This window comes from Oncorhynchus keta, chromosome 36 (genome assembly GCF_023373465.1).
Source record: "Oncorhynchus keta strain PuntledgeMale-10-30-2019 chromosome 36, Oket_V2, whole genome shotgun sequence".
Classification (NCBI taxonomy): Eukaryota; Metazoa; Chordata; class Actinopteri; order Salmoniformes; family Salmonidae; genus Oncorhynchus; species Oncorhynchus keta.
This window is the reverse complement of record NC_068456.1, coordinates 22,638,084-22,662,725: the sequence shown is the minus strand read 5'-3', so window position 1 is coordinate 22,662,725 and position 24,642 is coordinate 22,638,084. Positions and strand designations below refer to the sequence as shown.

General features: G+C 43.8%; 1 protein-coding gene across 4 annotated transcripts in view; it reads left to right on the top strand.

Moving 5' to 3' along the window:
* The window catches only part of LOC118369810 (attractin-like protein 1), a 371,022-nt gene that overhangs the window by 93,694 nt on the left and 252,686 nt on the right, over positions 1 to 24,642 (top strand). Inside the window, exons 13-20 of one of the 4 annotated variants that reach the window (XM_052498665.1) lie at positions 6,964 to 7,082; positions 7,297 to 7,413; positions 7,579 to 7,711; positions 10,172 to 10,359; positions 12,424 to 12,634; positions 13,646 to 13,834; positions 20,811 to 21,047; positions 22,464 to 22,601. In XM_052498665.1, coding sequence (XP_052354625.1) covers positions 6,964 to 7,082; positions 7,297 to 7,413; positions 7,579 to 7,711; positions 10,172 to 10,359; positions 12,424 to 12,634; positions 13,646 to 13,834; positions 20,811 to 21,047; positions 22,464 to 22,601 — 1,332 coding nt within the window. Of the gene's footprint in view, positions 1 to 6,963; positions 7,083 to 7,296; positions 7,414 to 7,578; positions 7,712 to 10,171; positions 10,360 to 12,420; positions 12,635 to 13,645; positions 13,835 to 20,810; positions 21,048 to 22,463; positions 22,602 to 24,642 lie in introns of all 4 variants that reach the window. The other 3 variants (XM_035754518.2, XM_052498667.1, XM_052498666.1) reach the window with 3 other exon arrangements.

The following is a 24,642-nucleotide window of genomic DNA, read 5'->3' as shown; positions in this document are numbered from 1 at the left end:
GCTGATGAATGTCTTGCTCGAGCTGTGCATGCAACTGATTCACCTCTGATGCTCACAGGCAATGTGTATTGGAAGAGATTTCTGAATGTTCTTTGCCCAGCATACACCCTTCCAACCAGACATGCTTTATCTACTATTTTGCTGGATGCAGAGTTCAACAGAGTTCAAGTGAAGGTCAAGCAAATCATAGAGATAGCAGACTGTATTGCAATCATCTCTGATGGGTGGTCGAATGTTCGTGGGCAAGGAATAATGAACTACATCTCAACCAGTATTCTACAAGAGCACAGATACAAGGAACAACAGACACAACGGTCTCTGCATTGCAGATGAGCTGAAGGACGTCAGGAGGTATTTGCACTGGTGACAGACAATGCTGCGAACATGAAGGCTGCTTGGTCTAAAGTGGAGGAGTCCTACCCTCACATCACACCCATTGGCTGTGCTGCTCATGCATTGAATCTGCTCCTCAAGGACATCATGGCACTTAAAACAATGGATACACTCTTCAAGAGAGCCAGGGAAATTGTTAGGTATGTGAAGGGTCATCAAGTTATAGCAGCAATATATCTCACCAAGCAAAGTGAGAAGAATTAGAGCACCACATTGAAGCTGCCCAGCAACACCATTGGGGTGGTGTTGTCATCATGTTTGACAGTCTCCTGGAGGGGTGGAGTCCCTCCCAAGAAATCAAGTCTTCCGATATGGACATGTCCATCAAGAGGATCATCCTGGATTATATATTTTGGGAGAGAGTGGGCAGTAGCCTGAAACTCCTGAAACCTATAGCAGTAGCCATTGCACGGATTGAGGGAGACAATGCCATTCTGTCTGATGTTCAGACTCTGCTTGCAAATGTAAGAGAAGAAATCCATACTGCCCTGCCCACTTCACTGTTGCTCCAAGCAGAGGAAACTGCAGTTCTGAAATACATCAAAAAGCATGAAGACTTCTGCCTGAAGCCCACACATGCCGCAGCGTACATGTTGGACCCCAAATATGCTGCCAAGAGCATCCTGTCTGGTGCAGAGATCAACAAGGCCTATGGTGTCATCACTACCATGTCTCTCCACCTTGGCCTGGATGAGGGCAAGGTTCTTGACAGTTTAGCTAAGTACACTTCCAAGCAAGGGCTTTGGGAAGGAGGTGCAATATGGCAGTCGTGCCAACATATCTCATCAGCCAGCTGGTGGAAAGGATTTTGTGGAACTGAGGCTCTTTCCCCTGTTGCCTCCATCATCATCAAATCAAAGTTTATTTGTCACGTGCGCCAAATACAACAGGTGTAGACCTTAGAGTGAAATGCTTACTTACAGGCTCTAACCAATAGTGCAAACGGTGTTAGGTGAACAATGTGTAAGTAAAGAAATAAAACAACAGTAAAAAGAGGCTATATACAGTAGCGAGGCTACATACAGACACTGGTTAGTCAGGCTGATTGAGGTAGTATGTATTTGTAGTTCTGGTTAAAGTGACTATGCATATACGATGAACATAGAGTAGCAGTAGCGTAAAAGAGGGGTTGGCGGGTGGTGGGTGGCGGGACACAATGCAGATAGCCCGGGTAGCCAATATGCGGGATCACTGGTTTTCCGGCCCAATTGAGTTAGTATGTACATGAATGTATAGTTACATTGACTATGCATATATGATAAACAGAGAGTAGCAGCAGTGTAAAAAGAGGGTTGGGGGGGACACAATGCAAATAGTCCGAGTAGCCATTTAATTACCTGTTCAGGAGTCTTATGGCTTGGAGGTAAAAACTGTTGAGAAGCCTTTTTGTCCTAGACTTGGCACTCTGGTACCGCTGTCCATGCAGTAGTAGAGATAAGTCTATGACTGGAGCGGCTGGGGTCTTTGACAATTTTTAGGGCCTTCCTCTGACACCACCTGGTGTAGAGGTCCTGGATGACAGGCAGCATAGCATTCTAGTTTGTTGTTGATGTGGACACCAAGGAATTTGAAGCTCTCAACCTGCTCCACTACAGCCCCATCGATGAGAATGGGGATGTGCTCGGTCCTCCTTTTCCTTTAGTCCACAATCATCTCCTTAGTCTTGGATGTGTTGTTACCTACCCTCACCACCTGGGGGCGGCCCCGTCTGGAAGTCCAGGATCCAGTTGCAGAAGGAGGTGTTTAGTCTCAGGATCCTTAGCTTAGTGATGAACTTTGAGGGTACTATGGTGTTGAAATCTGAGCTGTAGTCAATGAGTAGCATTCTCATATAAGTGTTCCTTTTGTCCAGGTGGGAAAGGGCAATAGAGATTGCATCATCTGTGGATCTGTTGGTGCGGTATGCAAATTGGAGTGGGTCTAGGGTTTCTGGGATAATGCTGTTGATGTGAGCCATTACCAACCTTTCAAAGCACTTCATGGCTACGGATGTGAGTGCCACGGGTCTGTAGTCATTTAGGCAGGTTGCCTTTGTGTTTTTGGGCACAGGGACTATGGTGGTCTGCTTGAAACATGTTGGTATTACAGACTCAATCAGGGACATGTTGAAAATGTCAGTGAAGACACCTGCCAGTTGGTCGGCACATGCCCAGAGCACACGTCCCGGTAATCCGTCTGGCCCCACAGCCTTGTGTATGTTGACCTGTTTAAAGGTCTTACTCAAGTCGGCTACGGAGTGTGTGATTACACAGTCGTCCGGAACAGCTGAGGCTCTCTTGCATGCGCCAGTGTTGCTTTCCTTGAAGTGAGCATAGAAGTGATTTAGCTCGCCTGGTAGGCTTGTGTCACTGGGCAGCTCACAGCTGTGCTTCCCTCCCGTCTGTAATAGTTTGCAAGCCCTGCCACATAAGACTAGTGTCGGAGCCGGTGTAGTATGATTCAATCTTAGCCCTGTATTGACGCTTTGCCTGTTTGGTGGTTCGTCGCAGGGCGTAGCAGGATTTCTTGTAAGCTTCTGGGTTAGAGTCCCACACCTTGAAAGCTGCAGCTCTACCCTTTAGCTCAGTGCGAATGTTTCCTAGCTGAATATCCATGTCGTCAGTCAGCCACGATTCCGTGAAACATAGGATATTACAGTTTTTGATGTCCCGTTGGTAGGATATTCGTGATCGTACCTCGTCTAATTTATTGTCCAATGATTGCACGTTGGCGAGTAGTATTGATGGTAACAGCAGCTTTCCCTGTTGCCTTCGCCGGGTCCTGGCCAGGCATCCGTCTCTTTGTCCTCTGTACCTGCGTTGCTTCCTCTTGCAAATAATGGGGATGTCGGTCCTGTGGGGTGTTTGGAGAACGTCTTTGTTGTAGATTTTGTTTTTGTAATCCGAGGTGAGTGATCGCTGTCCTGATATCCAGAATATCTTTTTTGTTTGTAGGTGACCAAATCTTGCTTGTTTGTAGATGACCAAATACTTATTTTACACCATAATTTGCAAATAAATTCATAAAAAATCCTACAATGTGATTTTCTGGATTTTTTTTCTCATTTTGTCTGTCAGAGTTGAAGTGTACCTATGATGATCTCATCTTTTTAAGTGGGAGAACTTGCACAATTGGTGGCTGACTAAATACTTTTTTGCTCCACTGTACATGTAAGATGAGGAATGTAAGATATGTAAACATTAAAGTGGCATTATTTAAAGTGACTAGTGTTCCATTTATTAAAGTGGCCAATAATTTATGTCTTTATGTAGGCAGCAGCCTCTCTGTGTTAGTGATGGTTGTTTAACAGTCTGATGGCCTTGAGATAGAAGCTGTTTTTCAGTCTCTGTCCCAGCTTTGAAACACCTGTACTGACCTTGCCTTCTGGATAGTAGCGGGGTGACCATGCAGTGGCTCAGGGGGTTGTTGTCCTTTGATATCTTTGGCCTTCCGGTGACATTGGGTGTGAGCACTATGGGCGATAGTCCTTTAGACAGGTTACCGTGGCGATCTTGGGCACAGGGACTATGGTGGTCTGCTTGAAGCATATGTATTAAAGACTGGGTCAGGGAGAGGTTGAAAATGTCAGTGAAGACACTTGCCAGGTGGTCAGCGCAGTATACATCCTGGTAATTTGTCTGGCCTTGCAGCCTTGGGAATGTTAACCAGTTTAAAGGTCTTTCTCACATCGGCTACGTAGAGCATGATTACATAGTCGTCCAGCTTGTTCTCTGACACGTAGTTCAGTGTGGTTTGTTTCAAAGCAAGCATTCAAGACATTTAGCTCATATAGTAGGCTCGTGTCACTGGGCAGCTAGTGGCTGGGTTTACCTTTGTAACTCGAGATAGTTTGCAAGCCCTGCCACATCCGACTAGTGTCAGCCTGGGTAGTAGGATTGTAAGGGGTCCTGTATTGAAGCTTTTCCTGTTTGATGTATCGTCGAAGGGTGTAGCAGGATTTCTTGTAAGCTTCCGGATTAGTGTCCCCCTCCTTGAAAGCGGCAGCTCTAGCCTTTAGTACTGGACAGCTTTGTGACGTCAATTGGACTTTGGTGGTCAAGATGTGTTGGTATCTGTACTGATGGCGCAAAAGCCATGACATGGAGACATAGTAGAGTGGTAACACGTGTTCAAGCAGTTGCTCCCGATGCCACTTGGGTACACTGCAGCATCCATTGAGAGGCTCTCGCTGCCAAGGGAAATGCCTGACAGCTTGAAAGACGTTTTGGGCACCACAGTGAAAATGGTTAACTTTCTTAAAGCAAGGACCCTGAACTCTCGTATTTTCTGCATTATGCAATGTAACGCTTTTACAACATATAGAATTGCGCCGGTTATCAAGGGGCAAAGTATTGACGTGTTTTTTTAAATTGAGAGACGAGCTTAAAGTTTTCTTTACTGAACATAATGTTCACTTGTCTGACTGCTTGCATGATGACGCGTTTCTCACATGACTGGCCCATCTGGGGGATGTATTTTCTCACCTGAATGATCTCAATCTAGTATCACAGCGACTCTCTGTAACTATATTCAATGTGCGGGACAAAATTGAGGCTATGATTAAGAAGTTGGAGCTCTTCTCTGTCTGCATTAACAAGAACAACGCCCAGGTCTTGTATGATATTTGTGTGCAAATGAACTCAAGCTTACAGACAATGTCAAATGTAGCACAGTTGGTAGAGCTTGGCGCTGGTAACGCCAGGGTAGTGGGTTCGATTCCCGGGACCACCCATACGTAGAATGTATGCACACATGACTGTAAGTCGCTTTGGATAAAAGCGTCTGCTAAATGGCATATATTATTATTATTATTATTATATAGCGAAGCATCTAAGTCCACTTAGTGAGCCTCATCGAAATTGCAGCAAGCGGTTCTGTAAAAATGTAATTTAATCAGAAGCTACTGCCAGATTTCTAAATAGGGCTGTGCTCAGAGTATCCTGCCTTGGCAAATTGCGCTGTTAAGACACTGATGCCCTTGGCAACCACGCACCAATGTGGAGAGTGGATTCTCGGCCCTCACTAGCATGACACTAAATACAGGCACAGACTGTGTGTGGGAAATTATTTAAGACAGACTCTCTCCAATACAACCCAAAATTGCAGAGTTATGTGCATCCTTTCAAGCACACCCTTCTCATTAACCTGTGGTGAGTTATTCACAATTTTCGATTAACAAATAAAGTTTTATATGTAAGGTGGCTAAATAAAGAGCAAAGTTACTGATTATTATTTGTGCCCTGGTCCTATAAGAGCTCTTTGTCACGTCTCACGGGTTGTGACAAAAACTCACACTTAGTCTTATGTTTAATAAATGTATGGGAACCACTGCTCTAGAACTAAGCAACAGCTCTAGTTGACATTCCTGCAGTCAGCATGCCAATTTAACGCTCCCCCAAAACTTGAGACATCGCGCACCAGACTTTGTTAACAAAGAGACACACACCTGCCTTTGAGTTTACGAGACGCTGTGGTTCTGTCCTGCGGATGCATAGAAAAACCAGCTAGATTTATATGAACCATGTCCCCGTTCAGCCACGACTCTGAAGCACAGGATATTACAGATCTTCACGTCCAGTTGATAGGATAGTCTCGAACGGATCTCGTCCAGTTTGTTCTCCAGTGATTGTACGTTCGCCAGTGGAACAGAGTGTAGAGGAGGTTTATTTACTCGTCGCCATGGTTTCATTGAAGTATAATTCTTCATCCAAATCTCTATTCTGATTTCCAGGTGCTCTTTTCAGTCATATGAAACAATGGCAGAAACATTATGTCCAAAAAGAAACACACAAAATAACATAATTGGTCAGGAGCCCGTAAAATGGACGCAACACACATCCCAGAGGCGTTCTCTCTTACCTGACTAAGGGATACATGCTCTATAGTTGAGCCGTCCATGATGAAGCCAAATCACATTTCACATAAAACTCTCTGGTTCCTTACCTATCTCTTGTACTGTATGAATCATGATCCTCCAGGAAAGCAATAATAATCATTTGATTCCTCTTAAAGCCTGTGTTCATAATCGTAGGAAGAAAAGGTCAGGACCAACACAATTATTCCATTCGGAGGCAATTACCATTATGCTGAAAATACACTGACACGGAAACACATGTATTGTGTTTTTATCTGTGGGCAAACCCGAGGTTAAGATCATAATCATAATTACAGGGCGGTTTTAGAGCGTTATCACTGGTGAATTGGACCGGGGATTAATGAAATGACGTTTTAATTGATGACAGATTATCACACTGTTTATCCTCTGTCCTTGTCTAATCGTTCAGTCAGTCATTTGTAGTTGGCTGCTGGCATGCAGGGTAAGTGGCTCTACAGGGCCACTAGAAATGATAGGCATAGAGCCAGACCCATCTACCTTTCTGTTTTCTTGCTGATAAGGTGGTATTGCAGGGGACATTTCCGTGACAAACCTATTTTATTTCTTGATTGAGTCTGCTGTTTACTAGTATTGTTTCTCTGACTGTCCTCTGTCCTCAAGATTCCCTGTCTTGGCCCAGTCTCTGTTCTGCTACGGTCACCACTGATCTTGAACATGAACTCTCTTGCTGACTAGGTTCTCTAACTCTGTTCCAGACAGTGCAGCCGAGAGATGCTACAGGTTTTCTGACTGCGTCAGCTGCACTGCCAACACCAACGGCTGCCAGTGGTGTGAAGACAAGAAGTGCATCTCTGCCTCCAACAACTGCACTGTGGTGAGTCTGCCTACAGGGGGCGGAAGTGAGACGGCACAGCTAAAGTTGTCAATAAATTACACAGCATGAATACTCAGGTAGCTTAAAGCTTGCCTTCTCATACGTCACCACTTAACTGTTGTTGTAGACAAGTCATTATTATCTCCCCTGCTTGGCTAACTGTGTCAGTTAGCCTAATGCTTTCCACTGCTGTCTCCTCTATGTGTGTCTGTAGCTGACCCTGGAGCTAGCGCAGCAACATAGAGGTCCTCTGTCCCTGGCCCCTCCCCCTTCCATGCTGTCTGATCACCAGCTCTCTGTGTGGAAGCAAGGGGCTAAGATGATGGGACATGTGGGTATTCCATACTGTTGCAGGGGCTTTGCTGTTAATGTCAATCCATCCTTTTCTGTTCTGCCAAAGCACAAATTGCATCTTTACATTACCCCAATACTGTGAAGCAAATTCACCATAATAATAACAATGTTGACGTTTGTTACTTGTGTTCTTTCTTCCCAGTCTGTGACGAACTTCACCAAATGCCATGTGAGGAATGAAGAGATCTGCAGCAAGCTGGTCAACTGTAAGAGCTGCTCCCTCAACCTCCACTGTCAATGGGAGCTTCAGCAACAGGAGTGCCATGCCATCCCTGGTGAGAAAGAACACACACACACACACAAATGTCTTCCAAAATCTCCAAACAAACAAGAACTTAGCTGACTACCTGTTTGAAAGCTACAAGCAAGTTTGATTGATTGGAGAACTTGTGCCAATGTTTGATGCATTATTAGCTAAGGCTGGGACCTCACAATACGATATTATCACAATACTTAGGTGCTGATGCGTATTTGTCTGAACACAACAAGATTCAACAACTGAGACATAAACTGAACAAGTTCCACAGACATGTGACTAACAGAATAATGTGTCCCTGAACAAAGGGGGGGGGGGGTCAAAATCAAAAGTAACAGTCAGTATCTGGTGTGGCCACTTGCTGCATTAAGTTTTGCAGTGCATCTCCTCCTCATGGACTACACCAGATTTACCAGTTCTTGCTGTGAGATGTTACCCCACTCTTCCACCAAGGCACCTGCAAGTTTCCGGACATTTCTGGGGGGATGGCCCTAGCCCTCACCCTCCAATCCAACAGGTCCCAGACGTGCTCAATGGGATTGAGATCCGAGCTCTTCGCTGGCCATGGCAGAACACTGACATTCCTGTCTTGCAGGAAATCACACACAGATTGAGCAGTATGGCTGGTGGCATTGTCATGCTGGAGGTTCATGTCAGGATGAGCCTGCAGGAAGGGTACCACATGAGGGAGGAGGATGTCTTCCCTGTAACGCACAGCATTGAGATTGCCTGCAATAACAACAAGCCCAGTCCGATGATGCTGTGACACACCGGCCCAGACCATGACGGACCCTCCACCTCCAAATCGATCCCGCTCCAGAGTACAGGCCTCGGTGTAACACTCATTCCTTCGACAGTAAACGTGAATCCGACCATCACCCCTGGTGAGACAAAACTGCGACTCGTCAGTGAAGAGCACTATTGCGGACAGTCTGAGCACTGATGGGCGGGATTGTGCTTTCCTGGTGTAACTCGGGCAGTTGTTGTTGCCATCCTGTACCTGTCCCGCAGGTGTGATGTTCGGATGTACCGATCCTGTGCAGATGTTGTTACACGTGGTCTGCCACTGCGAGGAAGATCAGCTGTCTGCCCCGTCTCCCTGTAGCACTGTCTTAGGTGTCTCGCAGTACAGACATTGCGTTTTATTTTCCTGGCCACATCTGCAGTCCTCATTCATACTTGCAGCATGCCTAAGGCACATTCATGTAGATGAGCAGGGACCCTGGGCATCTTTCTTTTGGTGTTTTTCAGAGTCAGTAGATAGGCCTCTTTAGTGTCCTAAGATTTCATAACTGTGACCTTAATTGCCTACCGTCTGTAAGCTGTTAGTGTCTTAATGACCGTTCCACGGGTGCATGTTCATTAATTGTTTATGGTTCATTGAACAAGCATGGGAAACAGTGTTTAAACCCTTTACAATGAAGATCTGTGAAGTTATTTGGATTTCTATTAATTATCTTTGAAAGACCATACTGAAAAAGGTACATTTATTTTTTTGCTGAGTTTGTGTGTGTGTGTGTGGTGTATATATATGTGAATTGCAAATTGAGCCTGACCTTTTGGCTTCAATGTAAAGTTATGAGTGATTAGCAAAAAGTGCTGCAATGTTTATCTGTGTATTGTTCTAAAGACTGTAACTCTAGCCAAGTGTTTGAATTCTTCACTACTGCTCTGTCGTTAGTCATCTTTTCAATAGCCTTTTATGGAAAAAAGGGATTCTTTCTCAGTCTGATGAAAAGCATGTGATGGTATCCATTATCCAAACTATGAATGTAATCAGCGCAAGTCTTCGAAATAAGCAGAAAAATTGTTCTGATGAAACTGGAGTTGTTTTTCCTTTAATCTCTGCAAATGGTTGTTTTAATAAAGGTCTCGTCAGGCGTCCATGTAGTTCCTCCCACTGTTTGACGTGTCTGTATGCTGGTGCTGGACAGACACATACCTGTGTATTCATGCAGGGTGGTCGATGCACGCCTCTTTGAAGAATAGTCCATCATTCTCTATCTTTATCTCAACTGACTGACATTGCCTGATTTCACACCATCAAATACTTGTCAGTCAACCTCACTTTAATATTTAAGCAATAAGGCATGAGGGGCTGTGGTATATGGCCAATATACCATGGCTAAGGGCTGTTCTTAAACACAACGCAAGGCAATGTGCCTGAAAACAGCCCTTAGCCGTGGTATATTGGCCATATACCACAAACCTCTGAGGTGCCTTATTGCTATTATAAACTGGTTATCAACGTAATTAGAACAGTAAAAATAAATGTGCTGTCATACCCGTGGTCAGCCAATCAGCATTCAGGGCTCGAACTGCCCAGTTTATAATTAACGATATATCAGTGTGCTGTGAGTTGCATATCAAATCCAGTTGATATGAGGGGTCTTGAGGCCAGGAGCAGATCTATGCACTATCCAATTGTGTGGCCCAGCACAGTCAGAAGCCTGGGTCTAAAGTACTGCTCTGTCCACAGCTCAGCTCTGTGGAGAAGGCTGGCACCATGTAGGGGAGGCATGCCTGAGGATCAACTCCAGCAGGGAGAGCTATGACAACGCCCAGCACTACTGTAAGAACCTGGATGGGAACATAGCCTCCCTCACCACCCCCAAGCAGGTGGACTTTGTACTGGACGAGCTGCAGAAGTACCAGCTACAGGAGAAGGTAAGGGAAACGCCTCGGTTTATAATGGTGTGTTGTTTTGAACGTTGTCCTTCATAAAGTTCTGTCTTGAGGAATGCATTTTTTCCAAAGTCGAATGCCTAAGGAATCGCCATGACAGTGAAACTTATATTACCCCATGATGATCTGAAGCCAAACACATTGAACACGTGTCTTAGCTTAATTACCGACGAGTCACGTGATCCATTGGATATAGCGCCAACACCTGAGATTTCCGTGATCCCAACCTAACTTTTTGTATTTATTTTGTCAAGAGTCACACTTCCCGTTTAAATGCCCACCACACATGTCGGCTTTTCCAGTGATTGTGCTGTCAGAACTGAGAAGGATATGCAGGAGCAAGTATTTGACTGGTGTTATTATTTGAATGTTGCTCAAGTAGCATGTTAATATGAATAGTAACACTGTTCTTTCTAATAAAGCTCACCTTTGATGTGTTATGATGCAGCGGTAACAGGTATCCCTCTCAGCTCTTTTCTGATAGTTATTTGGAAGGAGTTTATGCTCTCCGTGGCTACAATAATCAGTTTTCTTTTCATCCAAGCAATTAATTATTTTTTGTCCCAGTTGGCCTGTAATAGGGATTTGAATTCAAGTGCATTTTCAGAGTACAGCAACAGGTGTTTCAGGATTTGAATCCTGGCGGTCTCCCTCAGTTACTCAAGTGTTCCGCTCTTGTAAATGTTCACTGTGTGATAGATCATAGCAGGTGTTGCCGGCTAATTAACCATTCATTACAGGTACAACTTTTGAGACATTATTGCCGTTATGAAATAACTCATACACAGACATTTGTAAAAGTCTAATAAGTACCTTAGTTTAATGACTGGCCTGTCTTGGTTTTATGGGTTAGTGTTGGCTGAGGTCGGCACTTTCACTGTAATTATAGCAATTTGCCCAACGGTTTGATTTAAGATTTCACATAAACATTACTTTGATCAAATATATATGATGTACTGTATGTTGGGAAATGAATAACATGTTTTCATACTGACTGACCCTCAACATGGAGAATAGAGAAAACTCTTAGCTTAGATTCCAGGCTCTCCATCCTTAACCTCTCTCTCTCTCTCTCTCTCTCTCTCTCTCTTTTCTCTCTCTCTCTCTCTCTCTTTTCTCTCTCTCTTTTCTCTCTCTCTCTCTCTCTTTTCTCTCTCTCTCTCTCTCTCTCTCTCTCTCTCTCTCTCTCTCCCTCTCTCTCTCTCTCTCTTTTCTCTTTACTCTCTTTCTCCCTTTTTCTCTCTCCCTCTCTATTTTCTCTCTCTTTCTCTCTCTCTCTCTTTTTTCTCTCTCTCTCTTACTCTCTCTCTTTTCTCTCTCTCTCTCTCTCTCTCTCTCCTCTCTCTCTCTCTCTCTCTCTCTCTTTCTCTCTCCTCTCTCTCTCTCTCTCTTTCTCTCCCTTTCTCTCCCCATCTCCTTCTTATCTTTCTCTTTTTCTCCCTCTCTCTACCTCTTTTTCTCCCTCTCTCTACCTCTTTTTCTCCCTCTCTACCTCTTTTCCCCCTCTCTACCTCTTTTTCTCCCTCTTTTTCTCCCCATCTCCTTCTCCTTTCTCTTTTTCTCCCTCTCTACCTCTTTTTCTCCCTCTCTCTACCTCTTTTTCTCCCTCTATCTACCTCTTTTTCTCTCTCTACCTCTTTTTATCCCTCGCTCTTCTTTTTCTCCCTCTCTACCTCTTTTTCTCCCTCTCTCTACCTCTTTTTCTCCCTCTCTCTACCTCTTTTCCCCCTCTCTACCTCTTTTTCTCCCTCTTTTTCTCCCCATCTCCTTCTCGTCTTTCTCTTTTTCTCCCTCTCTACCTCTTTTTCTCCCTCTCTCTACCTCTTTTTCTCCCTCTATCTACCTCTTTTTCTCTCTCTACCTCTTTTTATCCCTCGCTCTACCTCTTTTTCTCTCTCTCTCTACCTCTTTTTCTCCCTCGCTCTACCTCTTTTTCTCCCTCGCTCTACCTCTTTTTCTCCCTCGCTCTACCTATTTTTCTGTCTCTACCTCTCTTTTTCTCCCTCTCTCTACCTCTTTTTCTCCCTTCTCTTTGTCCTGTAGAAGATAGCTCCATGGGTGGGCCTGAGAAAGATCAACATCTCATACTGGGGCTGGGAGGACATGTCTCCCTTCACCAACTCCTCTCTGCAGTGGCTGACTGGAGAGCCCAGCGACTCAGGCTTCTGTGCCTACCTGGAGAGGGCAGAGGTGGCAGGGCTCAAGGCCAACCCCTGCACCGCCACCACCGACGGACTCATCTGTGAAAAACCAGTTGGTGAGAGAGGGACTGGGAGAGAGAGGGAGGGAGGTAGAGGGAAGGAGAGCTGGAGAATAATTGAGGTGTGGATGATTTGAACAATGAAGACTAAATACAGACTAATGCTCAAAGACACCTGCGACCCTTGTGAATTCTAAGAAGCCTCCCTTGAACATGTGATTGATCCATTCAGCAGTTGCCAGTATGTGATCATTCTAAAGCTCAATCAGACACTATTGAATTAGAGATCCGTTGGAGTGGCAAAGAAAAGTTTACATCCAGAAACCCGCTGTGTTGCCATCATCAGTGACAAGGGGCAGAATTCACTAGTCTAGTGAATTTAAAAGGGGACAGATTGTATGTGGAGAGATACTGTATTGTTTTAGGAAGAGTAGTGGTACAACTGGAGAAGATCACAGCCTGGACTGTTTGACAGTAGCTGACCTTCCTCCCCATCATGGCCCCTCAGTGACCAACCTGTCCTACTCACACAAACACACATGCAAGGAAACTGGAATCAACAGGCTCGTCTGACTCACAGTCTTTTTCCTGTCTGCTTTTAGCCCCACTGAACTATTCTAGAACTGATTTTAAGAGCCCAGAATAGCTGGGGAGCCCAAGCAAATGAATCCTTAAGTGTTCGGTTTTGGCCGACATCCCTCCCATAGCTCCGCTTTGTACAGACAGAGTAGAGGGGGAATGGGTAACCAAAGACACCCTGCAGTTTCTCATTACCGTTCTGCTTCCTCTCTCGCGGGGGTGTCTCCCGCTCTGAAATAACTTCCCTATCCTAACTCAGCTCAAATGATGGAGGTAGACTGAGGGAGGAAATTACTCTTGGTTACCGTCTACTCTTGAGTTAAATGACTTATTTAATGAATGGTTATGTGAGTACTTGCTGTAAAAAAAATACTCTGTCCAAGGTAGAGAGGAAATGTCTGCTTTAAACACTGCAGTTGATTTTCAGCACTACTTTCAGGCTGTGCACTGGACAGACGTAAATGTTACCTTATTTTCTCCTGTCTACAGTGAGCCCCAACCAGAGTGCCCGTCCGTGTAAGACGCCCTGCTCCCTGCGCACCACCTGTGCCAACTGCACCAGCCAGGCCATGGAGTGTATGTGGTGCAGCAGCACCCAGCGTTGTGTGGACTCCAACGCCTACGTCATCTCCTTCCCCTACGGACAGTGTCTGGAGTGGCAGACTGGAGACTGCGCCTGTGAGTATACCGGTCATACTGGATGTGTCAAACTGTCCAGCATCCACTGTGTGTGTGTTTTCAATACAACCTCCAAAAGGAATACTGTCTGTGTGTTTTCAATACAACCTCCAAAAGGAATACTGTATGTGTGTTTTCAATACAACCTCCAAAAGGAATACTGTATGTGTGTTTTCAATACAACCTCCAAAAGGAATACTGTATGTGTGTTTTCAATACAACCTCCAAAAGGAATACTGTATGTGTGTTTTCAATACAACCTCCAAAAGGAATACTGTATGTGCAAATGGATTATTGCAAACAATCATTGTTCCACTACTATTGACACTAATGCAAGTGACAGCATTACTCTGGTCAACAATAATGCTGTTGGTAGAAAACCTTTCAGAGTAGAATTGATAGGTTGATGGATTGAATAGTTTATTTCAGCACCTTATACCTCTCTCTCGGGCTCGCTCTCTCGCGCTCTCTCTCGCGCTCTCTCTTTGTCTTTCTCTTGGTCTCTCTGTGTCTCTCTCTGTCTCATTCCATATTCAGCTGAGTTCCTGTTTGTTAGTAGTGAATCCTTCAGGGTTAATGTAGCTCAGAGAGATCAGATGTTTGTGGGCTCGTTCTGCTCCACAGTCAGTCAGGTGCTTCCACTTCCCTAGACTCCTAGGTGTATGCGCTGTAGGTACTGCCGTGGGTACTATGGGAAAATCAATAACGTATCGATGCTTATCCAACTCAAATGAAAAATACATGTTTTCCAGTTTGTGTTTTCTTTGAGCTAAAAGCCCTCCGTTAAAGGTCTCAGATGTTCGATTGGTTCTGGGATTTTAGCTTTCTCATTATATATATATATATATATATATATATATATATATATATATATATATATATATATATATATATATATATATATAGACTTTAGACTTTGTTACGGGATTAACAGTATGTGTTTTACACAATTGCTATTTTGAAAAGTCATGTCAAGCAGATGTTGGTACCAATAGTAACTTTTTGTGTGTTCTTGTAGTCAAATGCAACAAGTAACTTGCGGTCTGAGGACTCTGTTTTTACCACTTTTCATCATGTGAGCAATTAAACAGATGGGGGGTAGAGCTTTCACCACGTTTCGTCATGGTCACAATATGCCTGAACACCCCCCCATTATACCACGTCAGCGACAGTATTCACAGTGCATGTCATTGTTGTACTCCGTGCCATCACCAGGGGATTCTGAAGTCATTACCGTTCAGCTACTGTATCATGGTCAGTGTGCTTGTACAGTATTCATTTTATGGCCTGACATTTCTCACACTTAACACTCTACATGTCGGTTCTGAGATTTGGGGAATGAAATTAGGCAAATTGTTCTATTGTTTTTAATTGTCCTCCAGAGTAATGCAACTCTCGGAAGCCTGACGATATGGGGCCAATCAGCATGTAAATGGGTTGTAGCGTCGTTGTGTACACTAAGCCCATATCATGCTTTTGTACTTCAGAACGTGGAGATAAATAAATATACTGTTACAGCCAAACACAGTGCGGCATTGTGCTGATGTTAATTTAAAGAAATGTCATGGTTCGCCCTAGGATTATTTTATCAAGTTTAGTATGTTGCAGGTTTTTGTAGGGGGAGAGCAAATATACAAAACTCAATTGTTATTCGACTCCATTGCCAATGAGCTGCAGGATAGTGTGGGTCTTTGCCTGTTCTCTTCAGCTGAAAATCATTTCTAAGGTTTTCCCATCAAGTTTGCCTTTTCTCTATCCACAGTAACTTTCTGTGTCTTTTTTTAGATAGATGATTTCTTGTGTTTTGGTTTGGAGGGGATATTGCGAGAAACAGGAAACAAGATTCACTATTTGGCGTACTAGCCACAGGATGTATTTATCTGGAAAGGCCGGGGGAGGTCAGCAACTCCAATCTGGCTGTACTCCTGAAAGAATGTCCCCCTGAACACAATGTGATTCTGCTGCTGTTCCTGGAAATGGGCTTTCTCCCCGTTAAGGTCACATTTCAGCAGGTAATTAGAACTCAGCCAGGCCCCTGTTCTCCTTAGTTAGGTTCAGCTTACCTCCTACACACGCTCTCGCACGCACACACAAAGGCACTTTGGCATCGAATGAGGGCAGTGCCCAGTTCTTTACATCTCAGAGTGATTCACCATCCATCTGCCTGGAGCACCTCCCAAATGTCCAGCAGCATTAACCTGACCAACACCTGCATATGTTAGTTAAGCAATCAACCATCGTCCCCGTGTGCTTTGAGCTCACACAGGGCGCTACAGACCAGCTTGAATATAAAGGGAATCAGGTGCGCGACTGAAGGACTTGAAAATACCCAAAGCATTCCTTACAGCAGGACACTTCAACGACTGACCACCCAGGACCAGAAATAAAAAGGAGCTCTCTGTTTCTGCATAGATCAGATCATTTGTCTCCATACAGATGCTACAGATATGTCATTGAGAAGGATACAAGTCACTAGCAGTTCTTTAAAGGCGAGCTGTTCTTAAGACGATCCCAGCATCGTTTGAGAAAGCAATATATTTGTAGGTGTTTTAGGCTTCTGTTATGTGATCGACAGAGGTTGGGCTGGGTTATGTTTCATTTAAAGTGTTCTCAATACACGTGGAAAAAGACAGGGTATGAACCTCCTGAAATATAAAGAAGATGGGAGTCAGAATGGTGAAAGAGTGTTGTGTATATGATTGCTTATTGAACTCTCATCTCTGGGATGCATAAAACTAGCTTCATGCTTTTTGAAATGAGCGATTCTGCTTTTTGATTCTTGCTACTTGGAGGTGCACTTTTGCTTGAACTTGAAACCAACTACAAGAGCCCTTTTGAGAAAGCCTAAAAAAGTGTTGGCGCTTAGGAAGACAATATTTCCACCTTGTGTAAACACTACTGTCTCTCTGAGGCTGGGTGAGAGGAGAGCTTCTGTTTTCTAATTATGAATCACAAGATTGTAGTTGGAGAAACAGACGAGAACCTAGAAATTAATCAGCAGCATGGTTGAATAATGCAACAGGGACGGACTTGGAAACACAGATTTTGGGGAGAAAAGTTCAGCTGAACACATCTGTGGCTTGTGGAAATGGGAGTGGATCAAAACCATATCTATTGGCAAAAATTCTAATTCTACCGTTGATTCAGGAAAACTCACATGACAATAGAAAGGAACATCTTGGATAACTCCCTCATACCTTTTGGTCTCATAGGGGTTATTTTTGAGTTGTGTGTCCTGCTTCAGTTGTGTTTCAAAGCTATTTGTTCATATTGTGGAGCTCACAACCAGTTGACTTGTTTAACTACTCCATGATGGCCTAACCTGAGTCAATCATTTACATGTATATTGTATTATTGTTACACAGTATAAGCAGACTATCAATATTGAATCACAATCACATTATTTCCTGTTACGCTCGACAACAAGTTCAAAGAGGGAAAATAATAAAACAATTCAATCGACCAGTCCAACTTCTCACACGCTCTGAATGAAAACCAATTTAACTAGCCCACCAAGCTTTCCTCGGCTTCTGAATCCATTCAAGGAAATTATGGATGGAGATATTCTTTGTAAGCGTTGAATGCTGTATTTTCTAATTTCCCAGTAAAGCTTTCGTTTGAATGTCAGAAGCATTTTATGAATACCAATGTATCCTCAATAGAGACGACATTTATGGAATTCCATTTATTTAGGAAAGAAAAGGTCAAGCCACTGGAAAGTTTAAGCAACACAAAGCACCTTTTCCACTGGATATGTCCTCAAGAAGAATGAAACGTTGACAAGGAAGTTAGAAGTGTATTAGTCCCAACTCTGCTTCGTCAAGGACAGGCAGTTAAGATTCTATGTTTGTCAGAGTCACTAACTAAATGTCTGTAGATACACACATTAGCTGTGCATTGGTAAAACCACTGGGGACGCCAATCCAGGAAACGAAAGCCATATTATAACATACAGTACCAGTCAAAGTTTGGACACCTTCTCATTCAAAGGGTTTTCTTTATTTTTACTATTTTCTACATTGTAGAATAATAATGAAGACATCAACACTATGACATAACACACATGGAATCATGTAGTAACTCAAAAAGTGTTATAAAATATATTTTGATTTGTTTATTTTTGTTTGTGATTCTATGTTCATAGTCTGCTTATACTGTATAACAGTAATACAATATACATGTAAATGCTTGACTCAGGTTTGGCCTTCATGGAGTAGTTAAACAAGTCAACTGGTTGTGGCCTCAACAAGACTTTTCCTTTCCTGTGGCGGTCCTCATGAGAGCTAGTTTCATCATTGCTGTTGATGTTTTTTGTGACTGCACTTGAAGAAACTTTCAAAGTTCTTGAAATGTTCCGTATTGGCTGACCTTCATGTCTTAAAGTAATGATGGACTGTCGTTTATCTTTGCTTATTTGAGCTGTTCTTGCCATAATATAGATTTAGGATATCTTCTGTATACCACCCCTACATTGTCACAACAAAACTGATTGGCTCAAACGCATTAAGAAGGAAAGAAATTCCACAAATTAACTTTTAACAAGGCACACCTGTTAATTGAAATGCATTCCAGGTGACTACCTCTTGAAGCTGGTTGAGAGAATGCCAAGAGTGTACAAAGCTGTCATCAAGGTAAAGGGTGACTACTTTGAAGAATCTCAAATATTACATTTGACATTTAAGTCATTTAGCAGACGCTCTTATCCAGAGCGACTTACAAATTCGTGCATTCGCCTTATGACATCCAGTGGATTTTGATTTATTTACCACTTTTTTGGTTACTACATGATTCCATATCTGTTATTTCATAGTTTTAATGTCTTCACTATTATTCTACAATGTAGAATAAAGAAAAAAATAAAGACAAATCTGGTGAAGGTCTGTATGGAGGAGTGGGCCAAAATCCCTGCTGTAGTGTGTGCAAACCTGGTCAAGAACTACAGGAAACGTATGATCTCTGTAATTGCAAACAAAGGTTTCTGTACCAAAAATTAAGTTCTGCTTTTCTGATGTATCAAATACTTATGTCATGCAATAAAATGTAAATTAATTAATTAAAAATCATACAATGTGATTATCTGGATTTTTGCTTTAGATTATGTCTCTCACAGTTGAAGTGTACCTATGTTAAAAAATTACAGACCTCTAGATGCTTTGTAAGTAGGAAAACCTGCAAAATCGGCAATGTATCAAATACTTGTTCTCCCCACTGTATGTGTCAGAAATGTATTTGAATGCAAGGTTGACATACAATACATGAAAGCTTATATGGAAAGAAAGTGCACCTCCATTGGGGCTTTTTGAGCTAACTTTGGTTTCAATTTGTAAGTCGCTCTGGATAAGAGCGTCTGCTAAATGACTTAAATGTAATGTAAATGTAACTTTGTCCTCTAAACTGACAGAACATCCTTACTTTCTGATTAAATTGCCGATGTTGCACATGTTAATATTCAGTAAATATATCACGCCGATAGAAATTGTTTGGTCCTGGGGGGCGTTATCAAAGACATTACGTGTTTTGTTGTCTAAATGTTGGGTCTGTTGTATGAACAGATATTCACCTCTCCCTTGGCCTAGGGGCTGTGCTCGTCAGCCAACCACGACAGGTTCCAACATGGCTGCCACCCGCACGCAGCCCTCTCCCTTCACTGATAGACATAACCAAGGGCACGTGCTAAATGTTTGCAAAATGTCACTCTTTGGTTGGAATCCAGAGTCAGAGTCCAGCTTTCAATCGATGATGTGAAGAGAGTGTTGTGCATTCGGAAAGTATTCAGACCCCTTCCCCTTTTCCACATTTTGTTATGTTACAGGCTTATTATAAAATGTATTCAATTCATTTTTCCCTCATCAATCTACACACAATACCCCATAATGACAAAGCAAAAACAGTTTTTTTTAATAGAAATGTTTGCATCGATTAAAAATGGAAAAATCACATTTACAAAAGTATTCAGAACCATAGTACTTTGTTGAAGCACCTTTGGCAGCGCTTACAGCCTTGAATCATCTTGGGTATGACGCTACAAGCTTGGTACACCTGTATTTGGGGAGTTTCTCCCATTCTTCTCTGCAGATCCTCTCAAGTTCTGTCAGTTTGGATGGGGAGTATCGCTGCACAGCTATTTTCAGGTCTCTCCAGAGATGTTTGATCGGGTTCAAGTCTGGGCTCTGGCTATGCCACTCAAGGACATTCAGAGACTTGTCCCGAAGCCACTCCTGAGCTGTCTTGGTTGTGTGCGTACGGTTGTTGTCCTGTTGCTATGTGAACCTTCACCCAGGTCTCAGGTCCTGAGCTCTCTGGAGCAGGTTTTCATCAAGGATCTCTGTACTTTGCTCTGTTCATCTTTTCCTCATCCCTGACTAGTCTCTCAGTCCCTGCCGCTGAAAAACATCCCCACAGTATAGTAGTTTATTATAGGGCTGCCACCACCATGCTTCACCGTAGGGATGGTGCCAGGTTTCCTCCAGACGTGACACTTGCACTGTATGTAACAAGGGCTTACAGCACCATAATAAACTATACTTTATCAACTTCAATGTTGTTATCTCCAACTCAAGCCTTGAAAACTTGGCTCAGACAATAACCACTGTCCTAAAGGTGGGAATAATAATGAAAACCAATACATTTATACCCACCCTCTAATCCATTAAATAATGAACCCTCTGGCTATTACAGTAAGAGTCAGTGGCTGTCTAAGAACGTATTAAAGAGTATATATAGCCCCCCAATGCCAACAGAAGGAATAAAGTAATGAGTAACATGTCTACTTTATTTATGTGGTTATTTATACTACGGGTGAATATTATCAAGATCAGACAAGTATTCTATTAGGGACTTTTCTGTGTCTGAATAATCTCTCTCTCTCTCTCTCTCTCTCTCTCTCTCTCTCTCTCTCTCTCTCTCTCTCTCTCGCTCTCGCTCTTGCTCTCTCTTGCTCTCTCTTGCTCTGTCTCGGTCTCTCTTTCTCTTGTAGCTCAGAACTGCTCGGGCCTGAGGACGTGTGGCCAGTGTTTGGATCAGGCAGAGTGTGGCTGGTGTGGAGACCCCACTAACACAGGGAAGGGCCAGTGTATGGAGGGGTCATACCGCGGGCCCATGAAAAGCCCCTCCAGACAGCCCAGAGACAGGGAGAGGGACAGAGACATGGTGCTGGAGCCTGGTCTGTGCCCCAGAGATAAAGGGTTTGACTGGGCCTACATCCACTGCCCTGGTGAGTCAACAGACACGCAGACAGACACGCAGACAGACACGCAGACAGACAGAGCGAGAGAGACACGTCATGTAGCACATCAATACAACCATAAATGCCCAAAAACACATTTGTATTCCATCCCTTGCCTTCACACTTAAAGCTATACATCCCCTCCTCACACTTAAAGCTATACATCCCCTCCTCACACTTAAAGCAATACATCCCCTCCTCACACTTAAAGCTATACATCCCCTCCTCACACTAAAAGCAATACATCCCCTCACACTTAAAGCTATACATCCACTCCTCACACTTAAAGCTATACATCCCCTCCTCACACTTAAAGCAATACATCCCCTCACACTTAAAGCTATACATCCCCTCCTCACACTAAAAGCTATACATCCCCTCCTCACACTTAAAGCAATACATCCCCTCACACTTAAAGCTATACATCCCCTCCTCACACTTAAAGCAATACATCCCCTCACAATTAAAGCTATACATCCCCTCCTCACACTAAAAGCTATACATCCCCTCCTCACACTTAAAGCAATACATCCCCTCCTCACACTAAAAGCTATACATCCCCTCCTCACACTTAAAGCTATACATCCCCTCCTCACACTAAAAGCTATACATCCCCTCCTCACACTTAAAGCTATACATCCCCTCACACTTAAAGCAATACATCCCCTCCTCACACTTAAAGCTATACACCCCCTCCTCACACGTAAAGCTATACTACATCCCCTCCTCACACTTAAAGCAATACATCCCCTCACACTTAAAGCAATACATCCCCTCCTCACACTTAAAGCTATACATACCCTCTTCACACTTAAAGCTATACACCTCCTCCTCACACTTAAAGCAATACATCCCCTCCTCACACTTAAAGCTATACATCCCCTCCTCACACTAAAAGCAATACATCCCCTCACACTTAAAGCAATACATCCCCTCCTCACACTTAAAGCTATACACCCCCTCCTCACACGTAAAGCTATACATCCCCTCCTCACACTTAAAGCTATACATCCCCTCCTCACACTAAAAGCTATATACCCAAACCCTCCTCACACGTAGAGCTATATACCCTCCTCACACTTAAAGCTATATACCCAAACCCTCCTCACACTTAAAGCTATATACCCAAACCCTCCTCACACTTAAAGCTATACACCTCCTCCTCACACTTAAAGCTATATACCCAAACCCTCCTCACACTTAAAGCTATACACCCCCTCCTCACACGTAAAGCTATATACCCAAACCCTCCTCACACGTAAAGCTATATACCCAAACCCTCCTCACACTTAAAGCTATACACCCAAACCCTCCTCACACTTAAAGCTATATACCCAAACCCTCCTCACACGCAAAGCTATACACCCAAACCCTCTTGATTCTCTCTCCCTCCCTCTTCCCCAGCTTGTCAGTGTAACGGCCACAGTACGTGTGTGAACGGCAGTGCTTGTGAGCAGTGCAGGAACTTGACCACCGGACCGCAGTGCCAGACCTGCATGCCTGGTTACCATGGCGACCCCACTAACGGCGGGAAGTGCCAGGGTAAGTACAGTGATGGGTGCAGTGCACCAGAGTGGACTGGAGGGGCCAGTGTTTAAAGGTTTTGGCTCTGAGATCTGTGCGTCCTCCAAGAAGCAGACTGTTTGAACAACAGTAGAGCCAGAAACGACTGTGTTGAAAGATGCAGTAGACAGGCACTTCAGCAGCTCTGTTTTTAATCACAGTTCTATCAACCCTGTCCAGTCCTGTGGTGAACATTGTTATGAAACCCTGATCTAAGAAATGGAGACTATGATAGTGGGATAGACAGAAAGAGTATGAGAAAGAGAGTGAGAAAGCGTGAGAGAGAGGAAGGTGTAATAACATAATTCTCATGCTGACAGGAGTGCGTTTTCCCCGCTTGGCGTATGACATTAACTCCCTCTTAATCATTGTCTTATATCTTGGAGTTGACTGGCGACGAACATGTTTGATAGACCCCTCCCCCCTCTCTCCTCCCCCCTCTCTCCTCCTCTGTCTCTCTCATCCCTCCATCACCCTCTCTCTCTCTAATAGGTTTAACGCTGTCATGATTAAATGCAATTTATTAACTACCGTCCATCCGTCATACCACCTTTGCTTGTGTACCAGGCTGACTCCTGAGGACTGTGCCTATAGAGTCTGGTTCACTCCTTAGTTTTACAGAATAGATGGATTTACATGGGCCTTAAGTCACTGATCTGATCCTTGAGAGACGGGGAGAGAGACAGGGAGAGCGAGCGGGAGAGAGATTGAGAGAGACCGTCATCAAGTTTAAAATATGAGGTGCTCAGAGCTGCCCTTGTAAGAATGGAGAATATAAGGATAGGGGGAGATGGAGGAGGAGAGATTACCCAGTCTGGTGTCCCCATGACCGATGAAGAGCTGACCTTGTAGAATGTGACAGGGGGCTATGTGTGTGTGTGTGTTTTGAAGGAGTGTGTGTTTTCACATACGCTATGTGGTGAGGAGAATAGCCTTCCAAGTCTATCACTGACAGGTTCACCTTGTAGACACTGAAACCGTCTGCTCGCCCTGTCTAGCTTAACCCTGCCCAGTCTAGCTTGGTTTGACTCGCTGCAGGAGACCTATCTCTGGGACTTGGAGTACTGAGAGGGAGAGACAAGCCTGTGGTGGGCTGTGCATGTCAATTGACTTTTGAAAGACAGACCAGCCTTGTGACATGACATGTTGTGTAGGGGTTGGAGAAGTGATTTGATAGAGCTTGGTGAGACAATTTACTGTACAAGACCAAAACATACAATACCAGACAATACCAGACACTTTCTGTTACAATACCAAAACAAAGTAAGACAGCCAGTGTTGCGGGAGCTACAGTAAACCTGGTTGATGCAATGTACCACGGTAAGCGTTAGATCTCTTGTTGTGGTAGCCATGACTGATCTGTTTCTCCTTAAAGCTGTGGTTGTGCTTGTGTATCACTCTTCTGAAAACTTCTGGCTGGCGTACTTATTATTTTTGCTCTGGACAAGTGGCCGCTTAATAAGTCTGACTGTGTGTTTTTTCCACTAACTGCACTGTAGGCATACAGTCACACAAAAGTCATCCAGGGAGCCCCAGCAAGCTGATGGTTGTTGTTCTTTCAGTTTCTCTCTCCTTCTCCCTTTCCCTTTCTTCCTAAAGCCAGCACTGCAGAGTTCAATTAAAATGCTGTTTATTGCTTTTGGATATGGCATGCTGTGCTAGCCTGGTGAATTCCATTATAGGCTCTTGGTAGAGCCCCTTCAGCCACCTAGTCCCCCTCAGACCCTGTCTTTACACGTGTCCAACCTGCCCGTCTGTCTCTCGCTTTCTGTCTGTCTGTCTTTCGCTTTCTGTCTGTCTCCCTCTCGCTTTCTGTCTGTCTCTCTCTCGCTTTCTGTCTTTCTGTCTCTCTCTCTCGCTTTCTGTCTGTCTCTCTCTCTCTCTCGCTTTCTGTCTGTCTCTCTCTTTGTGTCTGTCTCTCTCTCGCTTTCTGTCTGTCTCTCTCGTTTTCTGTCTTGGTGTCTGTCTTGTCTGTCTGTCTGTCTGTCTGTCTGTCTGTCTGTCTGTCTGTCTGTCTGTC